General features: G+C 46.0%; 2 protein-coding genes across 2 annotated transcripts in view; one reads left to right on the top strand and one right to left on the bottom strand.

The window, feature by feature from the left end:
• The window catches only part of NUDT21 (nudix (nucleoside diphosphate linked moiety X)-type motif 21), a 5266-nt gene extending 3945 nt beyond the window's left edge, over nucleotides 1-1321 (bottom strand). Inside the window, exon 1 of the mRNA XM_009320823.1 lies at nucleotides 998-1321. Within this exon, the coding sequence (XP_009319098.1) occupies nucleotides 998-1266 (269 nt within the window). The 5' untranslated portion in view covers nucleotides 1267-1321. The remainder of the gene's footprint in view (nucleotides 1-997) is intronic.
• Nucleotides 1322-2714: 1393 nt separating this feature from the next.
• OGFOD1 (2-oxoglutarate and iron-dependent oxygenase domain containing 1) overlaps nucleotides 2715-2989 on the top strand; it is an 11806-nt gene continuing 11531 nt past the window's right edge. The window contains exon 1 of the mRNA XM_009320863.1: nucleotides 2715-2785. Coding sequence (XP_009319138.1) covers nucleotides 2715-2785 — 71 coding nt within the window. The remainder of the gene's footprint in view (nucleotides 2786-2989) is intronic.

Genomic DNA, 2989 nt, shown 5'->3' on the forward strand with positions numbered 1-2989 from the left:
ACGTACGTAACAACTGGGACACTGAAAAGGTGAAGTTTTAACAGTAACATAAAAGCACCAGAAGTTGAAGAAAGGGTTGTAAATACTGACCATATTTGTTCTTATCTCAAAAACAGCGCTCACTGAAGCACACAGGAAGCAGAAAATAAAACTCAGGTGGGGAACCATCCTGCATTCGACGCAAGGTTAATGGAAAAAAAAAACTAAAAACATTTTCATCATTACAGATTTTTGCGAAACTTTTAGAGTCTAGCCTATTTTGTCCACACACATCCCCTAAATCAAAACGTCAAAAAAGAATCCGGATTAAAAAAAAAATTAGATTTCTCACACACGCACAATTCAGAACAAACACCATAAATGTTAAAAACATAAGACCAAGAACACAAGCAGGATAACTTGAGACAAGTCAAGCCCATTCAGTTTAAAAAAAAAAGAAAACAAGCACCGCCACCATCACTACGATCATATGATCCAAATACTAAAATTTCACTCCGGCCGTGGTAACTGAGATGAACTGAAGCAATTTTCTCAAATTCAGATGCCCACCTTTCTTGCTGTACCCAGCTCGCCCAGCAGTTTGTAAGCAAACACCATTCTGCATTTACGGGGGTTTATTCCTCGAGCTTCACTTTACCATTTTTGCGGCCATAGCATAAGCATATTCAAGCATAACAGCCTTCCCAATGCAAGAACACCACACTACCAACTGACAATGCGTTTTACACAGGATTTTACCGTAGTGATGCACCGCAACTAAGATTTCCAGTCGGTTCAAAGCTAAGTCACCCCCCTCATGAGCAGAGTCAGACAAATACATTTTGGATGAAAGCCCCACCGTTCAAAAAAATGTTTTCCCACGCTAAGTCTTTGCAACAAATGAATCGCATTCGAAACATCTACCAGTCAGCCGCACTTTAACCTCTAGCCCGCAGGTTTAGTGGTCTGTGACAATAAAGTTAAACTAAAAGTTACATTCGAGAAACAAGACACTTACAGCTTGAAAAAAGTGGTACCCAGCTGCAGTAACAGCACGTGGGGCAGCCTGTGCTCATGTACAATCAGAACCCCTTCCACTGTCCGCCTCATGCCAATCTTGTCAAACTCCTCCCTCATGCGCTGAAACCGAGCTGCCACGGAACTGTCCTTCTCATACAGGGGCTCCTTTGTACCAAACGTGTAATTTGTCAGAGGATACCTGCAAGGGGAAGAAAATATGTTACTACATAACAAGAAATCTAAATTTAAATCACTGCGACACAGCATCTACCCCGAGGCAGAACCTTCTGTGCTCGACGGAACGGTAACGCATTCATAGCGCTGGTCTAGAAGTTCTCGTTTGTGACTTAGGGGGCCCCTGTCGCACCACGATACGTACAAGTGCAGCACGTCGGGCGGATCGACACGCCAGCGCGGTGCTGAGTCAAAAGAAGGGAAGCAGCCCAGAAGAACCAGCAGCAGCTGTTATTCAACAGCCACCCTCTTTGATCTCCACACCGCAGAGAAAAGGCAGCTGAGGCTCTAAGAGGAGCTGGGAAAGGGACAGGAGGAAAACGTTGCAGGAAGGACGGAAGCTGTGGATAGGGACGGGAGGGGGGGGCGGGGGGGGGGGGTGGGTGGGGTCTGCAGAAGAAAAGAAGAGCCTGAGAACTAAACTGTTAGAAGTGGTTCTGTTTTGAAGTGGGAAATCAGACATCTGGATCACAGAAGAGGAGAAATGCTGAGTGTCTAAGTGCAGGGCCAGGAGCCTGGGGTAAGATCAAGAGTTTGAGCAGATGACTCTGTTGGGCTAGGTGCTGGACCTCTGCATCCTCTAGTGATAGTACAGTGGAAACTCGGGAGATTTCTCCAGGTAAGAGGGACTGAGAAGAGTCAGACAAGAAAGGAAAGCTTAGGCAAGAAATCGGTCAGTCCTAGAGAGCACAGAGGGCAACAGGAAAATGCTATCATGCAGCAAAATCCGAGTAACAGAGAGACCTGATAGCACGAGGCCTGGAGGGAAGGCTAAGTCAAAAAGGGAGAGGACAACGGGTTGTGGGCAGAGCAGTAAGGAGTTATCACCATGGTTTGACTGACTTGTGGCATACAGCAACAGAATTAACAGAATAAATGACTGATTTCATGGGGAATGTTTTCCTTCAGATGCATCTCGTCGCGTATTCTTTCCCCAATGCTTAATCATGTCAAACTTTAGTAGTGTACACTCTTCCCCCCCTCAAATTTTTCCTCCCCCCACCCCGATTTGCCTCATTTTCTACAGCGGCAAAATCACAAGCCAGTTGCAGTTGTTAGAGCCCTTTCTCACGCACACAAGTGAGACAAAACAACCAGTTTCCCAACTGCAGATTAACTTCCCAGCAAGCTCCCCCCCACTTTCACTTATAGCTTAGAATCATTTCCATTTTTAGATACACAAATGGCTTTATTAATAATCTACTACGCTAACCCATACTCTGCTAACGTGGGTACATTAGTCTGTACATCCAAACCCTTAGCCTATACTTAAAAAAAAAATTAAGGTGAAAACAAAGCTTCCTCATTTCTTCAGAAGCACTGTAAAAAAATTCCCGTCTCTGAAGTTCATGCTTGAACTTCCACAGGACTCTGTCAGTAAACTCAGCTATACCAAAAAAATACATACGAGCCTGTGATTAATAGCTAAAATTGAATATTGGCTGTTGCAGTTAGCATTTGCTGTTTCGACAACTTGGCAAATGTACTTAGGGAAGACGACATCCCTCGGCGTTTACCGGAAGAAGCTCAAGCATGTAGCTTCGCCTTTAAAGTAAGGAAATATTTATCAGCAAACAGTTTGCATCTCTGACAGAGGTGAAGTGTTCTCCGGTCGCAACCACTCCGAATTTACATCAGAACACCCGCTCCGGGCAGCCAGCGGGCACCAGGCACACCTCACCGCGGCCCGCCGGGCGAGCCCGCGCCCCACCCAGGCCAAGGGCCTGCTTCTCCCCCTGCCGCCAAGGGCGGGCGC

This window comes from Pygoscelis adeliae, unplaced genomic scaffold (genome assembly GCF_000699105.1).
Source record: "Pygoscelis adeliae isolate BGI_AS28 unplaced genomic scaffold, ASM69910v1 Scaffold63, whole genome shotgun sequence".
NCBI lineage: Eukaryota > Metazoa > Chordata > Aves > Sphenisciformes > Spheniscidae > Pygoscelis > Pygoscelis adeliae.